We start from the raw sequence: 27,913 nt of genomic DNA, 5'->3' as shown, positions 1-27,913 counted from the left end.
CCGGAGGGTCTGCTCACGCATCCACGGCAGAACGCGAAGACCACTTCCCGCCTGACTTTCCATATCCCCCCATCTTGGCTCTTCCCAAGGATGCTTTCTCTTCTCTCTGGTCTCAGAGCATCCATGGATCACCCTGATAACCAATACGTTCCTGGTTCAATCCAGCCTGTGGACCCTCTTCCCCAAAACTGTCCTTGGGGGCAGTGGCTGTCCACACTCCCTAAACGTGTGTGAGGTACACAACCTCGAAATCTCACCTCCTTCCCTAACGGAAGTGCTCCTGATACGTGTGTGTGGGGTGGACTGCCACCGGCTCTAAGTAGGATGGTACCCAGCGCCTAGGTCATTTGGGGGTCATCTGGATGTGCTTAGGAAATCACAGAAACCAATTCTCAGTGTCTTACACATGAGTGACCCCTAATATTTGTTAAGTGATGGGCTGGCTGGATAGATGAATGGTTGAAAGTGTGGTTGTGTGAGACATCAATTCCATTCCTGATTTTTAGGTAATGCATTTTTCATGTTCATTGTGACACGTATATATGGCTTCTACAGTTAAAATGAAAGAAAAGGAGCACTTGGTGTCCTCTCTGTGTGATCATCTTTTATGTGGATACCTATGTTGGGGAGGATAAAGCTAGCTACTGTAACAAGTGACTGCCAGCGTTTCCGTGAGCTAATGTAATAAACATTTATTTCTTGCTCATGCAAGAGTCCAGTCAATTCAGCTGTGCTTAGCTAGCAGTGGCTTTCCTCCCATGATGACTGAGGCATCCAGGTTCTTCTACCTTGCGGCTCTGCCATCCCCTGGGGCCACAGGACCCTCCTCAGCCACCCAGAAGGGGAACAGTAAGTGGAGAAGGCACACATGCTTCCTGAGAAAACCTGGCCTGGACGTGACACGCATCTCTCCTGCCCACAGTGCATCAGCAACGCTGAGTCACTGGACACACTGGGATGCAGGGTGGACTGGGAAGTAGTCCCTGGCTGGACCGCCGCCTTCCTCCTAGTACAAACTCATGCTAAGCTTAGAAAGGTGAGAGGGCTTCCCTGGTGGAGCAGTGGTTAAGAATCCACCTGCCAGTGCAGGGGACACGGGTTCGAGCCCTAGTCCAGGCAGATCCCACATGCCGTGAAACAACTAAGCCCGTGCACCACAACTGCTGAGCCCATGTGCCACAGCTACTGAAGCCTGTGCACCTAGAGCCTATGCTCCGCAACAAGAGAAGCCACTGCAGTGAGAAGCCCGTGCACCACAACCAAGAGTAGCCCCCGCTCGCCGCAACTAGAGAAAGCCCACGTGCAGCAACGAAGACCCAACACAGCCAAAAATAAATAAATTTATGTTTTAAAAAAAGCACAAACTTTTGGTCAATAGCTAGCATCTTTGCTGTTTAACTTCAAAAGAAATACAAAACAATTAGCAAAGTTTTGTGGTTTTTTTTGGCGGTACACGGGCCTCTCACTGTTGTGGCCTCTCCCGTTGCGGAGCACAGGCTCCGGACGCGGAGGCTCAGCGGCCATGGCTCACGGGCCCAACCACTCCACGGCATGTGGGATCTTCCCGGACCGGGGCACGAACCCGTGTCCCCTGCATCGGCAGACGGACTCTCAACCACGGCGCCACCAGGGAAGCCCAGCAAAGATTATTTTTAACAAGAATTCCCAATGCTGTTTTGAAAAGAGCACTCTCACATACTACTTCTAAATGACAAAACGTTTTTTGCTCTAATTTCAAACTGCTTTATTTAGAAAGCAATTTGCAGTATGTGTTATGACTCTAAGTTTCTCACGTCTTGGGATCTAGCGCTCCTTCTGAGGATCCACACTAAGGTAACCTTCCAAAACGTAAGATGTTGAACGTAGAGTTACGCATAGCAACGTAAAGTTAGGAAAAATAGTGAAAACTTATTACTAAAAGTTCATTATCTTATTAAACATTTGTCCAATGGCATATCTGTGTAGCCATTGAAATATTTATGAAGTATTCATGTTTTTTATGAAGCTTTATTTTTTAGAGCAAGTTATAAAATTTTAAGAGCAGTATTATCTCAATTATTTAAAAAAAGAAACAAGTAGGGAAGTACTGACTCTACTAAATGTTTAGCTGAGGCTGCTTCTAGGTGGTGGGATATGATCATTTCCGTATTTTTCCATACTACTCAGACTTTCTAAAATTAATGTATATTACAACTTTATATTCAGAAATTAAAAAATAAAATTGGAGGGTAAGGAGAATGACCTCATCCAAGACAGATATTACTCAGCAGAAGTTGGTTGCATCCTTGCAGTAACTGCTCCCCAAGCTCCCATCGCCTGTCTCCTTGGTTGCTTTCCTCATGCTTGGTCTTGGCTACTGCCTACCCACCCCCACCCCCCGGAACATCACCAGGTGAAGTCCTTGTTTCAGCTGAGCTTGGTCCCCTAATCAAGTACTAATCAGTACTGCCCTTTGCGGCTGTGTCATTTGTCATTTCCTGGTAATAACACTACTTGCTCAGACTTTTAGGTCTGATCAACTCTGTGATCTTCTAAGAATAAAATGATTAGAGCAGTTCTTTGAAGGAGGCTGATCTGGAGCAAGACATCTGGAAGACTGGAGTGTGATAAAGATGACCTGATGCTTCTACCTCTTTATGTGGATACAGGATTCTCCGTGTCTCCAGGACTCTTCAGTGGCCTGTGAGCTCCTGGAACACACCACCTGCATCATCTTGGCTTTTCCAGTACCTAACACAGTTCTGATCCATAACTGGCACTTAATAAATGTTTCGAATGAGTAAATGACTAAACGGATGGAAGGAAGGGTAACTGTTTAATGGTGGTCATGGCTGTTTGCTAATGGAGATCTGCCAGTCAATATTTATTGAGAATCCATGATGTGCCACTTGGTGCTTGGAGCTAGATTCCAAGGAATTGTAGTAGAAAAAAAGTGGATTGCTGCATCAGCTGGACCTGTAATCCAGTGTAAATGTGAAGGCTCAGGCATCTGTGAAGCCTTTTAAAGAGGCGTTTGGATCATCCTCCTAGTGCTAACTAAAGGATAAATGGTCCCAGGGCTACTGATCTGGATTAAGCACAGCTGGACAGACCAGGCAGAGTTTAGTCACTGTTTAGTTGGTAGTCTGCCAGGGTCCAGTGGTCACAGACAGGGTCAGCATGCAGTATCAAAGATTAACTCAAGGACTTCCCTGGTGGTCCAGCGGTTAAGAATCCACCTGCCAATGCAGGGGACACAGGTTCGAGCCCTGGTCCAGGAAGATCCCACATGCCGCGGGGCAACTAAGCCCGTGCGCCGCAACTACTGAGTCCGTGTGCTTGGAGCCCGTGCTCCACAACAAGAGAAGCCACTGCAACGAGAAGCCCACGCACCGCAACCAAGAGTAGCCCCTGCTCACCGTAACTAGAAAAAGCCCACACGCAGCAACAAAGACCCAGCGCAGCCAAAAACAAAACAAAACACACACACACACAACAACAAACTGAAGTGGATTGCATCAAGGATTTTACATTTAAAAAAAATGAGGGGGCTTCCCTGGTGGCGCAGTGGTTGGGAGTCCGCCTGCTGATGCAGGGGACACGGGTTCGTGCCCCGGTCCGGGAAGATCCCACATGCCGCGGAGCGGCTGGGACCGTGAGCCATGGCCGCTGAGCCTGTGCATCCGGAGCCTGTGCTCTGCAACGGGAGAGGCCACAACAGTGAGAAGCCCGCATACCGCAAAAAAAAAAAAGATGAATTCGACAGCTCATCTGCAGTCCATCAGTGTAGCAACCACCTGGGACCAGCTCTGTCTGAAGCTGCCTCTGACTTTTGATCTGGCAACTTAGACAAAAATGGACCCCTCCCACCTCTCCCTGTCCTCTGGGTTTAACACAATCACCTGGGTTTCCCTCATTAGGTCCCTCATGATCAACAGCCCCTACAAGAAGTCCTTTCTGCCAGGACAGGCTAGGAACCTGAACGCCCTAGGGACTCTGGGCCTTATCAATGCCGGTGCTACCCTCCAGGGGTGGGCAGTGCCTTGTCAGGGGCTTATTCCTGATTAGTAGTGTTAATGGTTCCCACATCCAGAGCCTCATACTGCTTCAGTAGGAGTCTGGTTTCACCCCAGGACCTGGAATTCCAAGTGCATCCAGTCTTGTCTTTTATTTGCAGCAGCTCTCATAACAAATGCAGAAAGAGGTGTTTATTCCAGAAGCCAGATGTGACATCTATTGTCTTGAAAGCATTAAAAAGATTGGAAATAAATATTCCTTTTAAAATCTTATCTTGGATCAGGAGCTTAAAGTTAGCTGAATCCTAGAATCAATCACTCTTAAGGAATACAGAGGAATTCTGATTCCATTTTCATTGTCTTTTATTAATCCATGTTTCACTAACAGTCTAACCCTAAATAGTAATCCCAGTGACTTTTAGCTCTAAAAAAGATATTCGTTTGGTAGCTACTATTTTTGCAGCGTGTGTTTTCTCAGTCTGTACTGTGATTAGCATCCTTTTCAATTTTAGCATTTTATTGGGTCTGAGAGCCTTCAACTATGCGATCTTAAACATTTCACTGATTTTACTTGTCAATTCCCATTTTCATACAGAGAATTTTCCTTCAAAAGTCCACCAGCACCATCACCAACAAAAATATCTGTTTTAAAGTATGTTGGTGATAATTGTGTTACCCCAAATTTGGCAAAAAAAATAATAATCCAGAGAATTACTATCTTTTCCCCCAGCAAGGTCAACAATCTTATACAAATCTATGGACACACTGTAGCTTAATTCTAGGCAGACTTCAGTTTGTCTTACTGACAAACTTTTATTAACAAAAAAGAATACCTTTCAAAGATACAGATCTCAAGAGGATCTTATTTAAGACCGACTCAGTTAAGTAAAACAAAAGCGTGGGTGGACAGAAATTGTGTGATTTCAAACCACTGAAGATGAATCAGGGCTGGGCAAGAAAAACGCGGTAGGGGAGGGACAGATAGAGGAATCTTTTAAACGAATACAGACGAAGGAGCACCGGCCTTGCCCCAGTGAAGGCCTGGGGAGGAAGGAGACCTCCGCAGTGTCCGAGTGTGGGCCGGGGTCCATGTGCCCCCGGAGAAGCTCAGGCGGGTCAGCCCGCGGGACGCGCACGCGCGTACGAAGGGCAACCTGCCTAGCTGGCCGGGTGGGCGGGGCCTCGGCCGCGCGCTCTGTTGTGGGGGCGGGGCCTTCCCTATATTTGTGTGCGCCGCGGCGCGGAGAGGTGATTGGTCGCCCTTGAACCGGAAGCAGTCGGCGGCGCACGAGTTCTCGGCGGGACGGGCTTCATCCTGCAGCGGCTACAGGATGGTGGGCGGCGGCGGGAAGCGCAGGCCCGGCGGGGAAGGGCCGCAGGTACAGCGCTGAGGTCCAAGGGCGGCCGCGGGTCCGAGGGCGGCGCGGCGCGTTTGCCCCCAGCCGCAGCGGAGAGCGGCGTCTCGCGTCCCTGCGTCCCCCGGGGGCGGGCCCGGGGCGGGTTACAGCCCGGGGTTCCCCCGGGGCCGGGTTGGCGCAGTCAGGGGCCCTCCCCCGGGGAGCGGGTTGACTCAGACCGGTCCCCCCACAGCACGCTCCCCCAACCCTCTGGTCAGGCCGGCCCCGCCGAGTGTAGAAAGAGCTGCTGACGCCCCGGAAGGGGAGCGTCCCCGAAGGCGGGAGACGCGGCGGAGGGATGGCCGGGCGCAGCGCCGAGCTCGGCCGCGGGGAGGCCGGGGTGGGGACGGAGGGGCGCTGACCACGGAGGGGCGTCGGCTCAGGCTTTCCTGCGGCCTCACACGTTCTGTCACCACTGCAAGCAGGAAAGAAGTAGAGGTTTCCAAAACTCCCTCTGGCTGCGCTGTCAGCTGGATGGGGTGAGACGGTGCAGGAGGGCCGCGTTCTGGGCGTTCTTTACTCCGGTCCCGCTCTCCAGGAACAGAAGGGTAAAGGATAAGGGCAGCCCCTGAAGGGCACAGCCGTCCTAAACTCGAGTTATTAGGGATTTGGGGATGCAGCCAGCGTGTGAGCTGAGGCAGAGCTGAAAACACCCTTTTCTCCCTTTGAAAGGGCAGTGAACTTCTTTGACAGAGTTAGTCTTAGAAATAAAGCATCAAAAATTACGATGCGTCTACAGAGACTATGGCCAACAGCAATAGCCAGCATTTATGTATTCTGTGCTAGCACTGTTTGTGTATTTTTACAAATAATTTATTCCTTGTAACAACCCTGTGATAGAGGTACTACAAAGGCCTTTTTTCGTAGATGAGAGAACGGCACAGAGAGGTTAGGTAACTTGCCCAGGGTGACAGAGCTGGAAATGGGAAAAGTCAGGAATGAACCAGGGCAGCCTAACCATTAGGCAACACTGCCTTTCAGCAAGGTAGATTTAAGGCTCTTCTTTCTAACATCTTAAGTTTGAGCCAGTCTTTGGAAGTCTCAGCAAAGGCGGGCATACACACAGAGGGGAGGCTGGGTCAGGACTTGACATGCTTCTGCTGTTGTGTGTTTGCAGTTGAAGAGACGGCATGAAGTGGTTGGATCGGCTGGGGGCCGGCCCACCTGGGGTTAAATGCCTGTTCTCCCACTTTCTAGTTAGGGACCCAGGGGAAGTCACCTAACCTCAGTTTCCTTGTCTGTAGAATGTGGATAACAGAATCTAGCTCATAAGGAATTTCCGAGGACTAAATGAGTTAATCCATAGAAGGAGTTTAGCACAGTGGCTTGGCACCATAGTAAGTGCATAACAAGTAGTTATTACTGACTGTTTTTACTGTTACATTTATTACTGTTTGCTATTATCACCATCAATTTTTGGATCCCTATTTGAACAGCCTTCTTGTTCAGTTTAATTTTTTATGACCTCTTATAGACATGTTGTAATCCTTGGCGTGATACACTGTTATTCCTGGTCATAGTCTTGTTTTACCTTATTCGTTTAATAATACGACAAACACCTGTGAGGCCGTTGCCCAGGCCAAGCACTGAAAGGCTGACCGTGGCCCTCTATTTTCATGTTGCTCACCTGTCCTGTCTGCCTAACTCCTTCCTGTCGACCCCATTCAGTGTAGCTACGATCCCGAACTGTTTGTTTTCCTCTGTCTTCTTTTTATGGCTTTATCACCCATGAGTTTATGCCTGAACAGTATTTTTTGAACTTCATAAAAAGGCTATCATGCTGCATATAATCTTCAGGGACGTTTTTCTTCATTCAGCATTATATTATTAAGATTGATCCATACTGTGTGTGGCTCTATTTCCTTTTCACTAAGCGTAATATTCCATTGTTTGAAAGTCCTGTAACCATTCTCCTGTCAATAGGCATTTTCATTTGTCCTGTCTTCCACTCGTAAAACAGTGCCATCAAGAACATTCTTGTATATATCATCTGGTTCATAAATACACTTTGCAGACTCTGAACGATACCCAAAATAACATCAATAAACTTGAGCCTGCTGGAAAAATGTGAATATGAGAAACATGAGGTTAGAATTTCTCAGTCGTGACCCCTGTGGACGTCTGGGCCAGATAGGTGTTTGTTAAGGGGCCTCTCCTGTGCACTGAAGGATGTTTAGCAGCATCCCTGGCCTCTACCCACTGAACGCCAGCAGCACACACACACACCCCCAAGTTGTACAACCGACAAGGTCTCCAGATACTGCTAAACGTGTCCCCTTGGGGGCAGAATACGTCCGGGTTGGGCAGCACTGATGTACTGATAGCGGAAAAGGAAGGACAGGAAGGAAAGGATCCAGGTTCCCAGAAAGAACACCACGCACGGCCGCTCCCAGGACTGAAGATGCGTACCCTCCAACCAAGCATTTTATTTTTGTGGGAATAGGTCACAGATGTAACAAGCATTCTAAAGCCTAGCTTACTTACAGAAAGAACCTATACTGCAGAGCCGCTGGAGCTGTTTTATAACCTAGTCTGGCCTTAAACGACCTTTTCTGAGATCATTGTTTTAACTGGTAAATCCAGTTATTTCTGGCAATTTGCTTCTGGTGTGGTCAGTGAGTCTGTTTAAATGAAAGGCACGATGACACCCTGTTTACCAGAACAGGGCAAAACCTGCCATTTTCTTACTCCTCTTTTTCCTGCTGTTTACCTTTTATACTTTTTGGTTTTTTGTTTTCTGCATTTCCATTATCTTAGGGAAATAGGTTTAAAAAGTTGCTGTGTGTGTCCCTCTTGACACCTATATATTATAAACTGTTCTTTCCTTTTTTTCCTCACCCAAAAGAATCCCCGGATTTTACTCAAATACCATTTATAGAGTTTTAAAGGAAACTCATAGAGTTGGGGTGAACAAAAATGAGCAATATTATTAAGCAGTCCAAGTTGCTGAAATTACTTTGGGAGAAACAAAGTTGTGTGTGCGGATTTTCAGTGTGAAAAAGCAGTCGCCGTGAAGAAGGGTAAATGCTGTGAAGCTGACGTGCCCAGTGACCTTCGAAAAGAAGTAGAAAGTCATTACAGGCTTTCTCTGCCTGAAGATTTCTATCACTTCTGGAGGTTCTGTGAAGGACTTGATCCTGAACAGCCAGCTGGTGAGTTGCTCCAGAATCTTCCTCTGGCTTCTGCCAGTGGAAAAGACAGTAGGAAACTGGACCCAGGATCTAAACAGTTCATGGAAAAGGAACTTTTCCAAAGATGTTTCAAATGAGAGAAATAAAATGTTATACTAGCAAAGGTACATCATTCCACAACATGCTTTGATGAGAGTTTGCAAGAAAACAAGCACATACTTCTGTGTGTTCCAGGACTTTTAGTATGACTTAGCAGTGCTGCTCCTAGGAACTTGTCTTAAGGGTTAGGTGAACTCTTAAGGGTTAGGTGAACCCAAACTATGTGAAACTATACTGAAACAAAAAGCAGAAAATGCCTTAAATGCTCATCACTTACCCATCTTTCAGTGGACATATATAGTTTTAAAAGAATCAGGCAGATTTTTAAGCGATGATAAACTATCGTGCCTGGAATATTTCAAAAGAAAAAGTGTGTAGCATATGCTGCCGTTAGTATTTTTAGGTCAGGAATACACACACACAAACACACACACACACACACACCCCTACATACTTCCTATGTGCGTATACTATCTCTGAAAAGGTACACTAAAAACTGATAATGTTGTAACAGTTACTTTGCATTGTTACCCTTTGGTACTGTTTAAATGTCTTCACGTGAGGCGGGGGGAAGCAGTCCCAGAGACTGCTGATGAAAATGTATACTGGGAGATAACTGAATTTTGGCAGTATATCAAAACACTGCAGCCGTGCAGCACCTTCTCAAAAAGTACTCATGGATGTGTACAAACATGTGTTAGCAAAGATATTCACTGAAGCATTGTTTAGAATAAAAAAGAAACAGTAAATGCCTAGCAAGGGTAGACATATTAAAGAAACATTTAATAGCATGAGAAACTATTCAGAAGATTTAAGTGAGGACAGGATGAAGAACAAAAAAACACTACAAAACAGCATGATCTCCCTTTAAAACATCTGTATATTTATATCTGTTCATAGAGGGGGGAAATTAAACTGTCCCCATGCTTTTTTTTCACATTGTTACCTCTTCCAAGAATTTTCTTCCTCTCTCCATCCTCACCTCCTTGCGTATCCAGGTCCTGCCTGAAGTGCTTGCCTCGCTCTTAGAGAAGCACGAAGGCCCATCTGGTGCTGTAAACGTGTACATTTGAACAGACTTGATGGCTGATCTGTGGATGGAAAAAGAAGGTGGGCTCTTCCAAGATTAGGGTGAGCCAGATGGATGGTCAAGGAGGCAACGAGTCGAGAGTGATAAATAGCTGAGGTGGAGGGAAGGGGAAGGAAACACTTACATTAAACACATTTTTAGTTAAATTATTCGTCCTCTTGTGCTGTCTGTTGCCTCTCCCTTGGTCTGGATGTGCTACAAATACTTGAGGCCGACAGCAACACAGTAATGAGACAAGGTAAAGGTTTGCAGTGCATAAGAACACAAAGCAGCCTTGCTTTGGCCAAAATAAGAAACAGCAGGAATGTTTGAAATGTCATCAGTGGTAAAGTTAAGAGGAAATCCTGAATGTAAGTGCCACATCTTCATTGCTCTGATTTCTTTTCCACTGAGTATTTACAACTGACATCTTCACATGTAACTAAAGACTTCTTTCTTTTCCTTTAGAAGCTCTTTTTTAAGACAACTGCTTAGAAATATTTTCTGAATGAAAGGCAGTATTTCCTATCTGCCTCCAGAAAGGCACTGTCTAAATAAACATATTTAATTTATAGATTCACTTTCTGCAAGCCTTGGACTTCGATTAGTGGGTCCTTATGATATCCTTGCCGGAAGACATAAAATGAAGAAAAAGTCAGCAAGCCTGAACTTTAACCTTCACTGGAGATTTTACTATGATCCTCCTGAGTTCCAGACCATTATCATTGGAGATTGTAAAACTGAGTTCCACATGGGCTATTTCAGGTAAAGGGTCTTTTCTTCTCCTAAAATACAGCTACTGTCCCTGTAACGAGTGTAAGCAGATGTTCACTGGCCTCACCCAAGGTGAAGGACATGTGCCCTCTCCTGGTGGGTACACAGGCTGTCTGCCGTTCTAACCTACTGACCTACCCTGGGATGGGTGAGCTTATTAGGCTGAACCTCTCCAGCTTTTCCTCTGTAGTTTTAAACTTTTTTTTTCCTTTGGAGTTCAGAAAAGCTCTTTTAGCCTAGGAAAGGTAATTTAGAGCAGCTGCTGTGACTTAAGTTGGCCCTGTGCTTCCAGGGGCCATAGAATTAAGAACGCACTTTGGAGGCAGGCTGGCCCTCCTACGTATTACCTGGCTCACCCTGTGCCAGTGACTTGCTGTGACTCAGTTTCCTGTCCTGTGATCATCAGACACGCCTGACGGGAATGTTCGGAGGGTTAAATGATACGTGCAGGAAGCTTAGACTGTTAGAAGTAGCGCTGTGGGCGGGGGGTGGCTCCTCCACTTGGAGCGGCGCTGGCGCTGAAAGTGAGGCGGGGAGAAGACGTGGAGAAGGTGTGCAGGGGTGCCTGGGAGCTGTGGGCGCGCGGGGCTGGGAGCTGGGGCGCCGGGGTCTGCTGGCTTCCTGCCGCCTCACCAGGACGGCGGCGGAGTCGCTTTGTCTCCATCGGTTCCCTCAGGCGTAGAGTAAAGGGATTTGGTTATAGATGTGAACTGGCTCCTTGTGCTGCCAATGTTTTATGATCCTTTCTGTCCTGTTTCTTTTGGTTTTTCCACCTTGCTTTTTTCCACGGACTGTTAAACTGGGGTAGAAATGATTGTGTATAATTTCACCTCCTTTTAACAAGCTTTATTCTTTCTCTCTTGGTATTCAGGTATAAAAGTAACTAGGTCCTAAGAATGTTAATTTTAGGTTCTGTTACATAAATAAGATTTGTCATAGATATTCGTAAGAAAACTAAAGCTTAAACCTGGCAACTTCATTGGCAATTTTTTGAAACATGCAGATATAATTTGTTGTTTATAGACCTAAAATTCTACTTTGCTGATAATAAAAATTATGGGCAGCTAAATTTTTAATCTTTTGCTTACACAGGGATTCTCCTGACGAACTTCCTGTATTTGTCGCTACAAATGAAGCAAAGAAAAATTGTGTAATTGTTCAAAATGGAGATAATGTGTTTGCTGCAGTCAAGTAAGAAATGTTTTATTTCAGTATGTCTCCTATTTATATGGGTTTACAATTTTTGTACTGTATCAGTCCATCTCTGAGGGGAAATGAGGTAACCCAAAATTTTTAGATACATGGAGATCATTTCCATGACTTTTGCAGGCATCTTATCCACACTTCAGCTTTTCGCCAAACAACAGACCTCTTTTATAACTAATTATTTAATGAAAATATTACTTAATCTTGACCTTGTTTGTCCCGTGGCAAACTCAAAGGATTTTTTAGGCATCTTAGGTCAAACATTCTTGAAGAGTTCGTTCCAAGAACCCGTGGTATGTGGTTGAGATGGAAGGTTGAGTGCGGTGAAGCCACGGTTGGCACATCGCAGGGGGCCGGCCGCCGGGGAGCCGGAGCGCCAGCTGTGGCTGCACGAGTGCTCTGGGACCGCGTGGTCTGGCAGGACCTGCGCCGGTGAGATGGGGCCCCTGCCCGCCTCCCCTCCACCCGGGAAGCTGAGACCTCTGCGTGCAGGTGGGGCTGGAGTTGGACCTCCACCCCCCGACGTCAGGACCCCGCATCTGCAGCCGGTTGGGGCATCGGCCCCGTCCGGAACACGAGCTGAAGCACAGGGTGGGTGGTGCGGCAGCTCCGGGGCGGCTCAGAGCCCAGCCAGGGAGCCGGCCGCGGTGCGCGGACACAGACACCATCCGGAGCTGCCACAGCAGGTGGGCCGTGGACACTCTAATAAAATGAAGAAAGCACCTTCATCACCTTGAGCAGAATAAGTAGACCATGTTTTGTGTGACCTCTTTGCCCTACTTTTTCCTTGTTTTAATTACTTGATTGATTTGTTTTTGGCTGCGATGGGTCTTCTTGCTGCACGCAGGCTTTCTCTAGTTGTGTCAAGTGGGGGCTACTCTTCACTGCGGTGGTTTCTCGTTGCAGAGCACGGGCTCTAGGTGTGCATGCTCAGTAGTTGTGGCACGTGGGCTCAGTAGTTGTGGCTCATGGGCTCTAGAGCGCAGGCTCAGTAGTTGTGGCACGCGGGCTCAGTAGTTGTGGCTCATGGGCTCTAGAGCGCAGGCTCAGTAGTTGTGGCACACGGGCTCTGTAGTTGTGGCTCATGGGCTTTAGAACGCAGGCTCAGTAGTTGTGGCATGTGGACTTGAGTAGTTGTGGCATGCGGGCTTCAGTAGTTGTGGCTCACGGGCTCTAGAGCCCAGGCTCAGTAGTTGTGGTGTGCGGGCTTCAGTAGTTGTGGCTCTCGGGCACTAGAGCGCCAGCTCAGTAGTTTTGGCGTGTGGACTTCAGTAGTTGTGGCATGCGGGCTTCAGTAGTTGTGGCATGCGGACTTCAGTAGTTGTGGCTCTCAGGATCTACAGCGCAGGCCCAGTAGTTGTGGCGCATGGGCTTAGTTGCTCTGCAGCATGTGGGATCTTCCCGGACCAGGGCTCGAACCCGTGACCCCTGTACTGGCAGGTGGATTCTTAACCACTGTGCCACCAGGGAAGTCCCTACCCTACTTTTTAAAAGACTTTCATTCCCTGTGATTTAATAGCACAAATTTGCAGTAAACAGAAAATTAGGTCGATCAGTGCACCTGCTGGGCTGCTGTGTGCATACTGGTGTATCTAAAGGGCATGGGAGATGTCCCAGAAAGGCTCTTTTTTCTCTTCTGATAACTCTGAAATTTATAGAAAACGTTGTTTGCTGTTTATAATTTATAGTTCTCTACACCCTTCAGATTTATTATTGAATTTAAATTGGTGCTGTCTTTATTGGAAACAACTATAGTTATTTCTTTATTGTCTGTCTCTTGCACTAACGTGTAAGTTCATGAGGGCAGAGGCTTTTTCTTGTGCACAGCACCTGCTTTGTAGATGCTCGGTGAATCATTCCACAAACACTCTGACAGCAAAAACAACTAAGTTTTCATTAGTCCTAGTGGTCTTACAAAAAAAAAGAAGAAAGATATAGTTGTTATCAAAAATAATGCAAGATCGTTCTGGTATTTTTTTAGCTTACTGGAGAACACGGAAAAGGAAATAGAAAGCAAAAATACATTGGTGATAGATTTATAACTTAGGCGAAGACCAGCAAGTGAGTATATTGGAGTACCTAATGCTATTTCACACAAAAAATGTTTTGCACCTCCAATAATTTATCTCAAACATAAAGGTAAAAAGGTTATTATACTTTTTAAGTGTTACAGTATATATAGTATTCTGAGACTTTAAATCAGCTAATCAAAACAATTTCTATATCAGCCTCAGTAGTGTCTTTTAAGGCAGACTGTTTGTTATACACAAAGTATTTTTATGCCCAGGGAAACTGGTTCTCTTTGTGTAATATTTAATAGTAGCCAAAGAAATGCAAATTCAGCTAGCAAAGATGAGTAAAGATTAAAGAATGGTAATACCCAAGGATGGTTAGGGTATAAGAAACCTTTCTGACATGTGTTAATTGGTAAGACGTTTGTGGAAAGCAGTTGGAATAAGGTTGTTTAAATGTTTTTTCAACGATTTCTTAACAGATAATGAACATTGCCAGCTAATATGCTATACCTTAAATCGGCGATTCCATTTTTAGCTATTTATCTGAAGAAATTTTGGATGGGTGCACATAAATATCTGTGTATGTTTCAGATTATTTATAAAAAGGAAAAATTAGAAAAAACATACATATCCAGCAGTTAGAGAAAATTAGGTAGCTAAATAGAAAATGTCCATAAAGTGTAACACCAGGATATTGATCTGTTGTTTTGGGAAGGAGTTGATACATTATGTGAAGAGGTCAAATAACAGAACAGTGTGGAAGGTTCCCTTTTCACAGCTCTCATGCACACGGAGAGAAATCTAGATAGATTGAAAGTTTTAAAATACTTACCTTTGGACAACAAAATTAGGAATGATTTTCTTTTTATTCTGTTCTTTTCCCTAAAATAATTGTGGCAATAGTTTGGACCTCACATACTCCTAAAAGGTCTCAGGAGTCCCTGGGGTCCACAGACCACTATTTGACCACTGCTGTTTAGTTAATGGTTTCAAACCTGACTACACACGGAAGCCTCCCGGGCTCGTGGTTAAGAGCTTCGCCTCAGCTTCATTCACTTCAGCATGTCTAGAGCAGGACTCGGGAACGTTCTTTAAAAATACACGTTCCAGGTGTATCTAAGTGTAGATATACTTAGAGATCTCAAACCTGTGTGTCTATAATTTTAATTCTTAAGTTTAAAAAATTCATTTCAAGAGAATGTTTTTAAGTCAATGAACATTCATTTTAACGAACATTTAATGAACGCTTCCTTTGTATGGGCCTAAAGACCATTGAAAACACTTGGTGCGTAGTACAAGAGTACGTGTAGGCAGGGCATCAGCTCTTGGGTCGAGACACGCTGCTAAACAGGCTCTTTTCCTCTTGTCTGCACCCCCAGTATTGTCTGCCACCCTACGTTGCTGTACTGGGTACTTTCAACCAGGAACCCAGGAGGTTCTGACGTGTAGTCACGTTTAAAACCATTAACTAAACAGCAGCTATCAAACAGTAGGGTGTGGCCCCCCAGGGGTGCCTGCCCACTTCCCAGGAGGCCTGTGAGCTGCAAACTCTGGGTGATGACAGGGTGTTGTTCTCACACCAACAGCACAAAGGTGGAGGCGGGTAAGCCCTGCTGGAGCCTCGACAGGGTCGGGGCAGTGGACCTGGTGGGCAGCGGACCGTGGGTTATCACAGCTGGGACGTGACGCGGGTGTCCCTACAGAGGTCCGTGATGACACAGTAAAGGCGGATCAGATCCCTGCCGCTGGGCACGTGTCTTCTTAACGTCCTGCGTGAAGGGAGGCACTTCGGCACACTTAGGTGTTAGGGTTTGTCTCGAGGAAAAAGGTCTTGTGAGGCCGAGTTGTGAGTTCAGCTTTTTTCCACTTTGCTGAAGAGAGGGACTGGCAGACACTGGTTACCCTGACATGAGTGTTTGGCCGGCGTTGCCTCAAACAAACCGATGAAAACAACTGACTGTGTTTGTTGCCAGTGTTAAAACTTAAGATTTCAAAAGCAAACATTAGAATTGGGGAGAGTTGTAACCACCCTTGTGAGCTTGACAGCTTCTCACTTCCTGAAGAACTTCGCTAACGAGGTTGGTGGTACTATTAATGAATGTGGTTTTTTCATATTGTGATAGAATGGAGTAAATCAAATACAGTGAAAAGGGTCACTCTTTGGGAGATCTGCATAACTTAGTGAACCAGTGTTTTCTGCATGACCACCGCAGGACTCACTCAAAGTTCACAGTCTCCCATTAGGTTTAATGGGACAGCACAGAACTTTCTGGCTGTTTCCGTGTGCACATTGCAGCAGAGTATTGGATTGTAGCTTTGAAGCTGAGAGACAAAAGCTTAATAAACTGGAATGGTAAGGATGAGAAGACCAGTACCGAGGGCCGTCAGGAGAGGTGGATGTCTTCTGAGAGGGTGTTTCCCATGGGCCTGATGACGGCGAGAGGCTCCCGGGAGGAAGGGTGCTGTGGACAGAGGACAGCAGCCCCGGGGCCCTGGCGTCGCCGGTGTGCTTTGTGTGGTTGTTGCAGATAGAGCCTCTTGATACACGGCTGGTGAGGTTGAAGGTGAGGGACTGTGATGCCGTGCTGCAACCATGAGACCGTGATTTTGGTGGTCTTGGCTTCTGTGGCACTTTAATCCACGCACACTAATTCTGTCGGCTTGGGTAAGTTGATTATCCTCTGTGCCTCAGTTTCCTGATCTGTAAAATGGGGATCAGAATAGCACCCGCAGCGCCCAGCCCATAGCAAACTGCTGAATGTTAGTGGTGGGCAGGAGCGGGTTTCCTCCTGGCAGCCTGGTAGTGGCTGCAGGAAGGGGACCGACTGTGTCCAGCTGGGCACTGTTGCCAGCTCTTCCTTTCACTCTTGCTCTGATGGCAAAAGTCTTTTTTTTTTTTTAATGGAGTCTAGTTGATTTACAATGTTGTGTTAGTTTCAGGTGTACAGCAAAGCGAATCAGTTCTACATATATCCGCTCCTTTTTAGATTCTTTTCCCATATAGGCCATTACAGAGTACTGAGTAGAGCTCCCTGTGCTGTACAGTAGGGCCTTATTAGTTAATCTATTTTGTATATGGTAGTGTGTATATATGCCAGTCCAAATTTCCCAATTTATCCCTCCCCTTTACCCCCTGGTAACCATAAGTTTGTTTTCTACATCTGTAACTATTTCTGTTTTGTAGATAGGTTCATTTGTACCCCTTTTTGTAGATTCCACATATAAGTGATATATGGTATTTGTCTTTCTCTGACTTAGTTCACTCAGTATGACAATCTCTAAGTCCATCCATGTGCTGCAAATGGCATTATTTTGTTCTTTTATAGCTGAGTAATATTCTTTATCCATTCCTGTGTCAATGGACTTCTAGGTTGCTTCCATGTCCTGGCTATTGTAAATAGTGCTGCAGTGAACATAAGGGTGTATGTATCTTTTCGAATTAGGGTTTTCTCCAGACATATGCCCAGGAGTGGGATTGCCGGATCATCTGGTAACCCTAATTTTAGTTTTTAAAGGAACCTCCATGCTGTTTAACATAGTGGCTGTACCAGTTTGCATTCCCACCGGCAGTGTAAGAGGGTTCCCTTTTCTCCACACCCCCTGCAGCATTCTTAAAACAAAATTATTTCCGTAACTGGCAATAATATATTGTACTATTCACATACCTTTAAAAAATATTTTGAATTGTGCTTTCGTATCAGCTTATAGAATAGTTTTGCTTTCCTTTTATATTTTTTAAATTCATCTTAATGCAGATTTGAAGGTAACATTGAAAAGAATCTGCTGATGCTTAAGTATTCTAAACGTCCTCTGGCTCTTTAAAAGTAGAAAATCCTTGGGGCTTCCCTGGTGGCGCAGTGGTTGAGAGTCAGCCTGCCGATGCAGGGAACGTGGGTTTGTGCCCCAGTCCGGGAGGATCCCACGTGCCGCGGAGCGGCTGGGCCCGTGAGTCATGGCCGCTGAGCCTGCGCATCCGGAGGCTGTGCTCCGCAACGGGAGAGGCCACAACAGTGAGAGTCCTGCTTACCGAAGAAAAACAAACAAACAAACAAAAAAAAAGGAGAAAATCCTTTTTGGTGTCTCCACACTCTTTTCTTCTGTTACATCAGACTTCTCCAAGGGGGTACGCCGATCTTAGCATCAAGCAGTGCGACAGGAAGTTGGCTTAACCTCATTCTGTTAATACCCTATGTCTTTGTTGTAGACATTACAGAGATGATACAGACAAATCTTGTTTGCTGTTTCTGTGACTGGCAGTTGTTTATTCATAGTGCTTTTCTCTTGCTTGGAGGACCTGTTCGGGATTCTGGGGGGCTCTGGTGGTGGTTCTGCACTCTTTCCCTTGCACGGAGTTTGATGTCTGTAACTCGGCTCCCCGTAACTTCCCAAGGTCTATGTGCTTAGCACAGTGGCCTGCATACTAATGAGGGCTTTTACTTCTTTTTCAGATTATTTTTGATGAAAAAACTTAAAGAAGTGACAGATAAAAAGAAAACTAGTCTCTTGAAAACCATAGATGAGAAACTCACAGAAGCAGCCAGAGAACTGGGGTTCTCACTGGAGCAGAGAACCGTGAAGATGAAACAGAGAGATAAGAAAGTATGATTTACGCCTGTTAGTCTCTGACTCTTTTGCTGTTTTAATAGGGGGTTTTCCTCTCTTGATTGCCACCTGCACCTTCTCTCCATCCCTCGCTGCCCTGTCCTGGGGAGAGCTGGACGCTGCCTTCGCGGGGCTCCCTCGGAGGCTGTCCAGGGTCTGGCCTGGGAGGTCCTGCAGGTTGTCGGCCAGGCTGGGTCACGTGACGCAGTGCCCTTGCGGCGGGTGCAGAACTCAGCCAGGCCTTCTCACTTGTTAATCTTGATTTACCAGTTTCTCCTGTAGAAGAGTGAAAGCAGCTTTGTACATAATAATTGCTTAAATTTCTTTCTTTAATGGCTAAGGTCTGTTGATTTCGTGCCAAGAGTTTTGGGGGTAGACGTGTAAAGGTCTGCCTCACAGTGCCTTATAGCTATAGCCCCTCAGGCAGTTGGCGTTTGAGAGCGGTGTGTACTGAGGTGTGTAAACTTCTCTAGGAAATGGTGCGTGAGGAGGCCCCTCTCCTTTGCCTTATGGAGCCCACCAACCAACGCTTCCCTTGGCGCCTGCAGTGTGAGTGGTTTTGTAAACAGCAAATACTTCTTGGGTTTTGGATCCTTTGGGTTTTTCACTTACAATTGTCAGAGTGACTTAACAGAGAAGCTAGAAGAATTCTTGCCTGCGGTAAATGAGAGTTGTGTAGGAGTCTGTCCTCATCACCCTGGGGAAGGAGGGCGTTCGTCACCGGAGTCAGGGCAGCCAGCCTCTCAGCAGTGTGCCCTGTGTGTGGCTGCTTCATCTGCGTGTTCTAGGCCAAATAAAGGAGTCGTTAACCCAGAATAAACTAGTGCTGGCAACCAAGTACGTCAGCTTACTTAGTTATTGAAAATCCTACTTCAGTGCTTTTTCTGATCTTGACTCGGCTGCAGGGGTGATGTTCTGATAAGTTATAGTCACTGAATCGCAGTCTTATCAACTCTTTCTTTAGTCCTTGAGGTCGGAAGCAGTTTCTAAAAATGTTCATTTGAATGAAACTCCTTGCAATGGGGCATTTTTCAGTTGCTCTAAGATTTCATATTGCCATTTCACCTTTCTAGTTTTCATAGGGAGCCTCTCCGCCTTATAGGGTAGGAAGGGGAGCATTTCTCACCCCGTTGTGACATATCCTAATTTGTCTTGACTAAAGACTAAGCTGCTCCGAGCAGACAGCTGCCAGCAGCACATTCTGTCATCAACAGTAATTTCAGATGAGATTTCATTCATTCTTCCCCATAACTATAAATTAGGTAGGAGTCTAATGTAATGTGAGTCTTAATCTAAATGTATTAGATTAAGTTTCATAGGAATGTTTGTCCTGGCCCCCCTTCCCCCATGAGGTTTCTTTTTAGTATTTGTTCTTACAAAAATAGCTGGTAAACACAAATTCAAAGAAAAAAAGAACTAAGACAACCATGATTTTATCTTCCCAAAGACAACACGTAGTGATAATGCTTCCGGATCCTTTTCTATTAGAAGTTTATTGTTTTATTGTTATTGTGAGATCTTAATGGAATAAATACTTTTCTAGTCCTGAAAAAAGCTCAGCTCCACTAGCATGTGAGTTAGTGACTTGGTCCTTCTGTGTGGAAGCAGCTCGTGCGTCCTGGGATAACGGAGCACTCCATGGCACACTAGCAGTCTGTGTTTATACCGGCCGTGCTTGTAGTGCTTTGGCGGGAGGTCCTTGTGAGCTGCTCACTCCACCCCTACGACCGACAGGCAAGCACAGTAGGTTTGCAGAGGCCTTGCTCCTTGTGCAGAATTTTACATGACAGATCTGAGACCTCAACTCACATCTTTCATAGCTAGCATTCCTTTCACCCTATCTGACTAACTGGCTGTGTGCCACTTTACCTCTTCCAGTACCTAGATGTCACTTTTTAAATCGACATTGAGTTAATGTCGCTGTAAAATGAGGGTCCGTCATTCTGTCCACCTCTAGTTCTGATGCCTCACAACATCACCCACCCTTGTGCAGGGTTTTCCTAAACTGGTAATCTGATTCTTCGTGATAAAGTTAGGACTTTGATGCTTTACTAATAACTGATACCTCTTTATGGACAATTAGTAGTTTCTCATCAGTGAAAATACGTACATAGCATGGTTTTTTGTTGGGTGTCAGCCTGAGTCGGGCAGAAGACAGTCGTGCCATCACTGTTGCCTTTTGCGTTCAGCGTCAGCACTGCTTTGTGAACACACTGTGGTCGTCACTCCACGTGCTGCATGGCAGGTCTGCCTCACAAGGGCGCTGCGCTTATGTTCAGAGTTTAGGGTGCTGAAAACCACACATGCAGACAGCCTGCCATAAATAACGGTTCACACCTTTACTTGCACACTTACCTGATTATTTCCTTAGAAGAAATGCCTAGATGTAGTATTGCCAGGTCCAAAGTGGTTTTTAAAAAAAATTTATACACGTATAAAAAAAATTTAAGTGTGTGTGTGTTTTCTCTGTTTGCAGAACTCCCCCCCACCCAGGAGTTGGACTCCTTTGCACCCCACCTGCAGGGGCTGTGCGCCCCTTTCCCTGGGTCCTCGCCGGTGCTGGTCTTACCAATCCCTTTGGTCTTTCCATCCTGAAAAGTATAAAATGATCTACCATTGTTTTCATCAGCATTTCTTTGATTGTAAAGGACATTAAATCGTTTTCATTTCTCCACTGGCCATTTATATTTCTTCTGTGAACTGCTTGAACTTTGCCCATTTTTCCATCAGGTTAGAATTACTTGTGTTTTCATTTGGGTGTTAAGTCTTTTCCATTATTTGTAAGACTTTCTTTATAGTTTAAAGACATTCATCTTTATTAACTTTATTGTTATATGTATATATTGCAGATGTTTTTCATCATTTGCGTTAATTTTGTTCTTGGTTTTTACTTGATTTGTTAATTTTTTTTATCTTTGGCTGCATTGGGTCTTTGTTGCTGTGCACGGGCTTTCTCTAGTTGCGGCGAACGGGGGCTACTCTTCGTTGTGGTGTGCAGGCTTCTCGTTGTGGTGGCTTCTCTTGTTGCGGAACACAGTCTCTAGGCACGCGGGCTTCAGTAATTGCAGCACGTGAGCTCAGGAGTTGTGGCTCACGGGCTCTAAAGCGCAGGCTCAGTAGTTGTGTCACACAGGCTTAGTTGCTCTGCGGCATGTGGGATCTTCCCAGACCAGGGCTCGAACCCGTGTCCCCTGCATTGGGAGGTGGATTCTTAACCACTGCACCACCAGGGAAGTCTAATTTTTTTTTTTTTTTTTTTTTTGTGGTACGCGGGCTTCTCACTGTCGTGGCCTCTCCCGTTGCGGAGCACAGGCTCTGGACGCGCAGGCTCAGCGGCCATGGCTCACGGGCCCAGCCGCTCCGCGGTGTGTGGGATCCTCCCAGAACGGGGCACGAACCCGTGTCCCCCGCATCGGCAGGCGGACTCCCAACCACTGCGCCACCAGGGAAGCCCTAATGTTTTTTTTTTTTTTTATGTAGTCAAGTCTATAAGTCTTTTCCTTCTCCAACCCAAAATCATATAAAATATTTGCCTTTTCTTCTAGTAGTTTTATGGGTTTATTTTTACATTTAATCCTAAAATCCAACTGCAAGTTATTTTGGTATCAGGAGTAAGATACACCGTAACTGTGACTTCATTTGTTTTTTCCCAAGGGGGTGAGCAGTTGTCTTGGGACTTGTTTGGAATAACCTGTCCCCTGTGTTGCTTAGTGAAAGACAGTGAGAGCAGCGAGAGGGTGGAGAGCTGGTACAGAGACGTGGGGGCGAGGACCTTAAAACTGAGCGCGTCCTTCCCTCAGGAGTGTCACTGGACTGCACAGAGGTACTGGAAGCAGGTGTTCTGTTCAGCAGGGACCTAAGGATGCCACTCCTGTAAGAGGAGGATGCAGACTGGAAGGGCTATGATGGGGCTTGTGTTCGGACCTCTGTTTGTCTTTGGAAATTAACACTTAAGAAGAGCTCACCGGTTTATGTCATTTGCCTCCACGAAGGGCACCACCACACTAGAAACTGCCCTACCTTGGGGAAGTTTGCTGACGGGCCTGAATTTTCCCAGTAGAAATGGGGGACCTGGATTTCACAAGATGGAGAGGAGTTCTGCCTTCCACGTCTTCCTGCTGACAGATACCATTCCTTCTCCTTCAGGGCCCAGTCCCTCAGGCTCTCTGCCTAGAGGATCCCACGGCCGTGGATGGAACTGACACCGCGCCCTGCTTCCTGTAGTGGGACGCACGGCGCAGACTTCAGACGGCTGACACAGTTAATAAAAGCCGGCTGCTTCACTGTCGTACTTACTTCAAGCGCTTGACTTCTAGCTAATTTTAAAGGAAAGAAATATTAAACTTGTGCCCTGCGGTCCAAATTCACTGAAATAAAAGGGCATTGAATGTTGCGTTTTGGCAGAAGTCTTGAGGGTTTGTGGGTGTGCTTTGTTTTGGGTTTTTTTTCTCCCTGTTGTTTTCGTCTATTTACAGTGACTAAATTTTGTTTTGTTTTTTCCTTTTATTTAGGTCGTGACAAAGACCTTTCATGGGGCAGGCTTGGTTGTCCCAGTAGATAAAAATGATGTGGGGTACAGAGAGCTCCCTGAAACGGATGGTAACGTATTTCTCACATGAACATGTGCATGTGCGTTAATGTATACGGAGAAAGGTTTCCTTATGTTGAGAAGTAGGTGAGGACATGTGCCATTTGGGGGACAGTCACCTCCCCTTAGTGAAGAAGGGCTCAGGCTCTGCGGTCAGTGAAGCCTGAACTGAAGCTGGGTTTGCCGCCGTGTAGCCTTAGCAAGTTATTGAACTGCCCTGAACCGTGGTCGTCTTCCTCCGCCGTACGGGTAGGAGTGGTGAATGCCATCCTGGGGGCGTCTGGGGTGTAACCGAGCACGTAAGTGCTCAGCCCACTGCTTGCCTGATAGCGCTCACAACAGAGTATTTTTACAAGTTTAAAGAGTGTGAACCTCTGGTTAGGTGACTTTTTCTGAACTATTTCAGAGCCTTTGACACTGTAGCCAACAACGCACAATATAGTAATTAGTGAGACAGCACGCGTTTGTTTAGTGCTTTGTGACCAGTCTTTCATCTGTATGTAAGTCTGATTAGCTTTTAGAAGCCAGTGCTGAGTTACTTCATCTTTAAGTATAAAAGTGACACAAAATCTAATTATTGCCACGTTGAAAAAAGTGGATGAAAATCGCTTCTCAGCTCCCCCTGCCTGACCCCCTTTACTTGAGCACCCCCGAGGGCACCACCTTCCCGTCACCCTGCTCCCTTGGGGGCACTCAGCGAGAGGGAATTAGAGGCGCCCCTGCGCAGCATGTAAAATGCAGGCCCTCCCTTGTTCAGAACAGAGCTGTGGCCTCAGCTGCCCTCCGTTTGGAGGACTCCCAGGGAAAAGCACTGCGTGTGGGCCCCGCGGTGGAGGGGCTGAACTTGTGGTCTGGCTTGGCGTTAACTCACTTCCATGTAAAAAGTGCAGCAGCGTTAAGTTTTTCCTACGTTGACCATGTGTAGATGATACTGTTTCGGATGTGTTGGGCTAAATTAGACAGCTGAAAATTACTTTCACATTTCTGTTTTGGTACGATGCCAAGGTGGGTTACGCACACGCACTGCACAAGCTGGACCTTCCTGGACCTCCTCCCTGAGGCCGGAGGGGAGAGGGGCTGTGTCCCGGGGGCGGGGGCAAACCCTGGTCTTCGCCGCCTCCCTGTGAACCAGTCCACCCCAAGCTTTAGCAGCAGCTTTACTGTCCTGTTGGGGAGACTGAGGGCATTTGTTACAGCGATCACGGTGGGTGTTAAATTGCGGTGCCCTGGAGTAAACCGTTACCTCCCCTGGTTGGGGTTCTGGGTTTTATGTCCAGGGTCACTTTTATCTACTTGTACTTTTTTCTAACATTCTAGCATTAGATCCTTCCGTGGTTTATTTATTTTCGAATGAGAAGTGATAGCAGACATAGTTAAGGATCTGGTGTCTCACTGTTCTGTTTGCCAGGAGGTGTTAAGTGGCTGGCGGTCTGTGGACGGGTGACAGCGCTCAGCGGGTCACAGTGCAGTCTGCTCCTGACCAGTTTCCCCCGAGGCTCTCGACACATAACACTGTAACGTGGCCCGGGGGATACCGTTTATTGAGCACTGGATCGTGTCGTGGTTGACGCTGTCGGGGGATGTGTACACAGTGTTAACTCAGTCCTCACCCGGGCCTTTACGCGGCTCTTATTCTCACGTCCGGGAGGTGGGGACCTGAGACGTGGCTCTGAGTGTCGCGTGATCGCCGAGCTGGCGGCCTGACTTCCCTGGGCTGCAGCCTGTGGCTCCGCGCCGTGAGCGGGGGGCGGGGGCAGCGGGGAGCAGGGCAGCAGCAGGCACCGGAGCGTGGTGACGGGGGAGGCTGCTCGCACGGTCTCGCGGTTTGGGTTCCGTGAGGCGACGCGCTGCAGAATGTTGCCGGTGGAAGAACATGTCTGTCCTCCAGTAAACGTGTCACTGCGGTCTGTCCAGTGCAGTACTGCCTGCCACGGGGCGGGGGCAGAGCGCAGCCCGTGACCGCACGCGCAGGGTGTGTGCCGGGGGCGCGTGTTCCGAGGTCAAGCCCTGGCAGACACCGCTGTCGTCAGCCTGGGTTTGGGGTTAGTGTCAGTAAAGTGTGTAAGTAACATCAGTCCCTCATGCGTGAAACTCGGCACCGCGAGTTCCAGGCGTGACTGTTCATGTCGTGACCGAACCTCGTCCCTGCCAGCACGGCAGCCCCGTGTCCAGGAACGTGTCTGTTCCTCCGAGTGAGGGGCAGCTCGTCCGCATTATCGGATTTTCCCAGTTTGTCAGAAAGGAAGTCTAATTAGGCATCCTCCGGTGCCTTTCTCCTCACGTGCCTCGTGGGAGCTGAGGCACCCTGGCATCCGAAAGCAGGGAGAAAAACGTGGAAAGTCCAGATAGAAATGTTAAACCACTCGTTTTTATTTAGATAAATGTTAGTTTTCTCTGTTCTTACCTCAGATTACACTTCGGCCGTAGCTGCACTTCCCCCACTTTGGTAAAAGTACCGGTAAAGGTTTAAAATTCTACAATGATTTCTTGTCTCTCGTATGTCTTTTTCTGGGTTTTGTTTTGTTTTAAGTAAAGTAGGAGGGGGCAAAAAGAGTAGACTTTACTGTCTGTCTGGATTTTTTTTAATCCCTCGGTCTCCATATAGTTTTTGGTTTTTCCAACCATTTAAAAATGGAAAAACACTCATAGCTTGAGGGCAGTTAAAAACAGGTGGGTCAGGTTTGGCCATAGTCTGGAACCTGGACTAGCCCAGGGAAAATCTCTGGAAGCTGGTGTGATTCCTGATTGCAGCTGGGTCCCACTGTGCTAATACAAGAAGTCTTTTTCGTTAAGTAAGCCATGTTTATGCTTGAATCTTAAGTAGAAAAACCATAAAATGGCCGTTGTAAAATACAGTGCCAACCAAAGAGGCATCCATTGCACTAGGACAGAGTCATGAGGAAACATCCAGGTTACCGTCTGCGCCATGGTGGTTACAGGTAACCTTGTGTCCTTGATCTTTCAGCCAGTCTCAGGAGAATCTGCAAGACGATTGTGGAGGCCCCCAGTGATGCTGAGAGACTCAAAGCTTTTGCTCCTGTTCAGGAAATGATGACTTACGTGCAGTTTGCTAATGACGAGTGCGATTATGGGATGGGGCTGGAGCTGGGGATGGACCTCTTCTGCCACGGTTCCCACGTGAGTGAGCACACCCTGCCCCCTCCCTCCCCGCCCCCAGCCCTGCATCCCCTCCGCCGCCCCCCCCCCCACCTACACACCCCTGCTCATTGCTGTCCGCAAGTCCAGCGCGCGGCATATGGATTCAGCTTGAATTTCAAAATGAACATTTTGAAATGATTTTTAAGCAGATGTTGTGAGCATGTTTTTTATTTGAAGTTCATCTTGTACTCTGGCCGAGGTGAATGACCTGGATGTTGTGCCCAAGTGACTTACTAGCTACTTACGTGTACGGCTGTGCCCTTCGCTAGGGTGTGGACACACCTTCCTGGCTCCGCCTCACTTTCCGTGGGGGGTCTGTTCTCGTGCTTGAATTCCGGGATGAAGAGTAAATGCTGTCTGTAAATATGCTGGAAATTCTTTAACATAGAGGAGGTGCTGTTTTACCATGAACTCCCTGCTCATCACGTAGGAGAAACGTACGAGGCAGCTGCAGGAGGCCGCTGAGCCGCGGCTGGGGGTCGGGCAGGCGGAAGGAGTGGTGGCCCCGGCCTGAGTCCCATCTCCCCGGGAGTAGCCGTGTGAGCGTGGGCCGTACTCCCCGCACCTCCGCGCCACCTGGGGCCCTCCCAGGCCGTCTGCCTAATTCTCCCTTCACCTACCATGCCACCTGCGGCACAGAAAGAGCCCCAGGTGCTCAGGGCCACACAGGCAGGCGGCTCCCGCGTCAGCCTCTACCCCAGAAGCTGACTGTGCAGGCTGTGAAGTGCAGGGTCACCTGGGGACGCTGCGGGGGCTGGAGCGGCGCCCCACCAGCGTCAGGGTGCCCTGGGGGTTTGTTCCGCACAGGCTGGCGCGCCCCCGACCCCCCAGTCCCCCTGGGCCTCACCGAGTTCCCTTCCCGCTGGGGGCTGAGCGTTTGCGTTTCTGATCGACAGTTACTGGGTCAGGCTGACGCCACTGTCGGGGAGTCTGTTTTGGGGACTCTGTCTTTCTCGTGTAGGGCTGTTTGTTAGCAGTAAAAATGATCAGAGTGGTTAACAGCCAGAGAGGGTCAGTGACCAATCAGAATAGTGCTTGACCAGCTTCACAGAAACTCGGTTGTCTTGAGAATCCAGCAGCATCGGAGAAGAGAAGGGACGGCGGAGCAGGCGCCAGCGGCGCTGCCCTCCCTTGTCCTCCGAGCGCGTCTGGGCCCGACAGAGGCAGCGACTTCAGGGCTGGAGGCTGACATGGGGTGAGAAGGAACTGAAGATGCGGGGGAGCCTTCAGTGCGATGTGAAAACTCACGTTCAGCTCCTTGTTCCGACGGTGCCAGCTAACGGAAATGATGATTGAAGTCTTATGGGGTGGGGACATGCCGACGAGAAGGAAAAGGCATTTGAGCGTATTGAGGGCAAAAGGGGGTGAATAAACCGTTATCTGAGGGAATAAGGACGCTTACAGTTTTTACTTGGTTTTCTTCTGAGTTTCCTTCAAGAAGCGCGCTTCGTCCTGAAGAGCTGCACGACTGCCCCAGGGACGGTGCCAGGCGCTGTCTCAGGACTCACTGTTGTCATGCAGAGGCTGGCTGAAACCCAGCGTGGGGGGAGTGGGCTTCGTTAACAACTGCTTTTTCCAGTGTATTTACCTGCTGCGTCCTCTGGCTAATGTCATCTTCTTTTGTTTTTCAGTATTTTCATAAAGTTGCTGGCCAGCTTTTACCTCTTGCGTATAATCTGTTGAAGAGGAATCTCTTTGCAGAAATTATTGAAGCTCACCTGGCGGACAGAAGCAGAGAGGACGTGGACCAGCTTGCAGCATGAGTGGGAGGTGCCTCTCTTGGGCATACAGTATTTCAGAGCTTCAGTATGAAACATGATGTTTTGTTTTTAAGGAGTACAGAAAATAAATGGACGGAAACATTTGCTAAAAACTTTT

General features: G+C 47.3%; 1 protein-coding gene across 2 annotated transcripts in view; it reads left to right on the top strand.

Annotated features, from left to right (window-relative positions):
• HPF1 (histone PARylation factor 1) overlaps positions 1–27,913 on the top strand; it is a 41,983-nt gene extending 14,070 nt beyond the window's left edge. The window contains exons 3-10 of one of the 2 annotated variants that reach the window (XM_065879412.1): positions 5,317–5,374; positions 8,385–8,544; positions 10,267–10,456; positions 11,558–11,656; positions 18,135–18,285; positions 22,800–22,887; positions 25,842–26,014; positions 27,667–27,913. In XM_065879412.1, the coding sequence (XP_065735484.1) occupies positions 5,327–5,374; positions 8,385–8,544; positions 10,267–10,456; positions 11,558–11,656; positions 18,135–18,285; positions 22,800–22,887; positions 25,842–26,014; positions 27,667–27,798 (1,041 nt within the window). In that variant the 5' untranslated portion in view covers positions 5,317–5,326 and the 3' untranslated portion in view covers positions 27,799–27,913. Of the gene's footprint in view, positions 1–5,259; positions 5,375–8,384; positions 8,545–10,266; positions 10,457–11,557; positions 11,657–18,134; positions 18,286–22,799; positions 22,888–25,841; positions 26,015–27,666 lie in introns of those variants that run through there. The other variant, XM_065879411.1, reaches the window with a different exon arrangement.

The sequence above is a fragment of the Phocoena phocoena genome, chromosome 6, assembly GCF_963924675.1.
Source record: "Phocoena phocoena chromosome 6, mPhoPho1.1, whole genome shotgun sequence".
NCBI classification, from domain to species: Eukaryota; Metazoa; Chordata; class Mammalia; order Artiodactyla; family Phocoenidae; genus Phocoena; species Phocoena phocoena.
This window is presented reverse-complemented; position numbering and strand designations above follow the sequence as displayed.